This window comes from Myotis davidii, unplaced genomic scaffold (genome assembly GCF_000327345.1).
Source record: "Myotis davidii unplaced genomic scaffold, ASM32734v1 scaffold238, whole genome shotgun sequence".
Lineage (NCBI taxonomy): Eukaryota > Metazoa > Chordata > Mammalia > Chiroptera > Vespertilionidae > Myotis > Myotis davidii.
In genome coordinates, this window is record NW_006293779.1 from 6,055,147 (window position 1) to 6,057,349 (window position 2,203).

The 2,203-nt window shown below is 52.1% G+C and overlaps 1 protein-coding gene across 2 annotated transcripts in view; it reads left to right on the forward strand.

Moving 5' to 3' along the window:
• Positions 1-6: 6 nt before the first annotated feature.
• The window catches only part of ASXL2 (additional sex combs like 2, transcriptional regulator), an 83,652-nt gene continuing 81,455 nt past the window's right edge, over positions 7-2,203 (forward strand). For both annotated transcript variants that reach the window (XM_006767502.2, XM_006767504.2), the window contains exon 1: positions 7-219. In XM_006767502.2, coding sequence (XP_006767565.1) covers positions 163-219 — 57 coding nt within the window. In that variant the 5' untranslated portion in view covers positions 7-162. The remainder of the gene's footprint in view (positions 220-2,203) is intronic.

Sequence of the window (2,203 nt, forward strand, 5' to 3'; positions counted from 1 at the left end):
GCACCACCCCCCCCGCTTCCTCTGCTCGGGTGCTCCTCCGGCCTGACTTCCCCTTTCTCCCACCTTTCCCGGCACCGCGGGAAAAGCAGCGCAGGGCAGAGCAGGCAGGGAGGGCGGCCGGAGCCCGGACACGGGAGCCTCCCAGTCAGTTCAAGACCCGACATGAGGGAGAAGGGCCGTAGGAAGAAGGGCAGGACCTGGGCGGAGGCCGCCAAGACGGTAAGGGGGAGGGAGCGAAGGGGAAGGCCGGGCGGATTTGGTCCCCTCGCCGACCTCCGGAGGCAGGGGAAGGGAGGTCATTGGCCCAGCGACCCGGCGGAGGGGGGCACAAAACCGCGCCGGGAGGCGGCGGCGGTTCGTGTCGGGCTGTGATCCCCGTGGGCATGGAGGCGCCCCGCGGACAAGGGTCGCCGCGGCGCGGTGCTGTGCCCCGCGACTGCGATGAGTCCTCGGCGTGTTGGGAAGCTTGCCCCTCGGGGTCGCGTCGCTCTCGGCCCCGATCCGTGGTCGCCCCCGCCCCGGCGCCGGGGAGCCTGTTGTGCTTGCACAGCAGCCGGTTCCCCTCCCCGGTGCGGCGGAGGATCCCCCATTGGATGCGACGCGGGGAGGCTCGTGCGTGCACCCAGCCCCGGGGAGAAGCGGGGAGCACAGAGCTGGGTCGAGGTCCCCCCGCAGGAACGGACACGGCGCCGCACCTCGGGCTCCCTGCTCCTCGGGGCGCCCGGACCCAACGCGGGGTCACGGGACGCCCGTTTTTGTTTGCTGTGGGAGCTGAAAGTGCAGGAGGTGTTTAGACACCAAGTAACAGGTGGGACTTGTAGAATTTTTTTTTTTTTCTGTTTCCGTAGAGACCTACTCTGAACAAGGCAGCAATGCATGGCGGGACGTGTAGTTTGCCCGGCCTTGACTTTTCCGTAGTTAAAGTGATGGTGGTGGCCTCACGAAGTTGTACTTAGGGGGTAAAACCATCTTTTTTTTTTTTTTCCTTTTTTTCTCTTTCTAAATTTGCTATAACGAGATTTAGAGGTAGGTTTGTTTTTTTTTTAAATAGGACTGTTTAGGATTAGTGAGAACTTTTATGTTTTATGAAAAAAATTTAAAGTGTGTGTATACGTGTGGAAGTGAGGATGTAGCAGGAAAGTAACAGGACCTGAAACAGCCTGTTAGCGCTGGGAAGTGAGAAGGTGTGGGGGCAATGGTGGATCCTGTCGGTAATACTTGAACAACGTGGGGAACCCTTCTCAGTGATCTTTTATTATGTGATTGGTTTCTTTTTGAATGAGATGTTTCGGGATAGAAAAGTAATAAATGTTCACTCTGGGAAATTTGTGAAGATTATAGTAACCTATAAAGAAGGAAATTTTAAAAAATCACCTATTTCACCCCTCGGCTATATCTGTTAACATTTTGGTATATATTAGGGGGTTGATGAGTCTTACACTGTTTCAGCTGGACATGTGAAAAAGTAAATAAAAGCCCATTTTATTTATTGAGTGTTTTTACATACAGTTCGCCTTCATAATTGTGACTGCTGGTAGTTACCCTCTAAAAGATTTAAAACATTCTATAGACATGATTTTCTTGGTCTGGAAATTGCCCCTTCGCAGAAGACTGTTATACTTTTTTCTACTTGATGAATACCTCAAGACCTCTTCCTTTTATTAAAAGGAGGACGGTAAATTTTAATTGTAAACTTTAACTTCCCTGTAAGCAGACCCTCACCCTAGTTATGTTAATTAATTTTGTCTCTAGAATCTTAGTATTTTTTAAAGTATTATTTCTTTGGATGAAATAGTCTAATCATTGGGAGATTTGTGACAAATAGGGAAAATTTGTTTACATCTGTTTATATTTACCTGTAATGAATTAGTATGTTTGTTTATAACTAGAAGCCTGGTGCACGAAATTAGTGCACTTGGGGGAGGGGTTCCTCAGCCCGGGAGCATTTGGGGGGATGTCCGACTGCCGGCTTAGGCCCACTCCCTGTGGTGAGTGGGCCTAAGCTGGCAGTTGGATAGCCTTAGCGCTGCCACGGAGGTGGGAGAGGCTCCTGTCACCCCCGCTGTGCTCACCAGCTGTGATTCCGGCCCAGGGCTTCTGGCTGAGTGGTGCTCCCTCTGTGGGAGCGCACTGACCACCAGGGGGAAGCTCCTACATTGAGCGTCTGCCCCCTGGTGGTCAGTGCATGTCATAGGAACCAGTA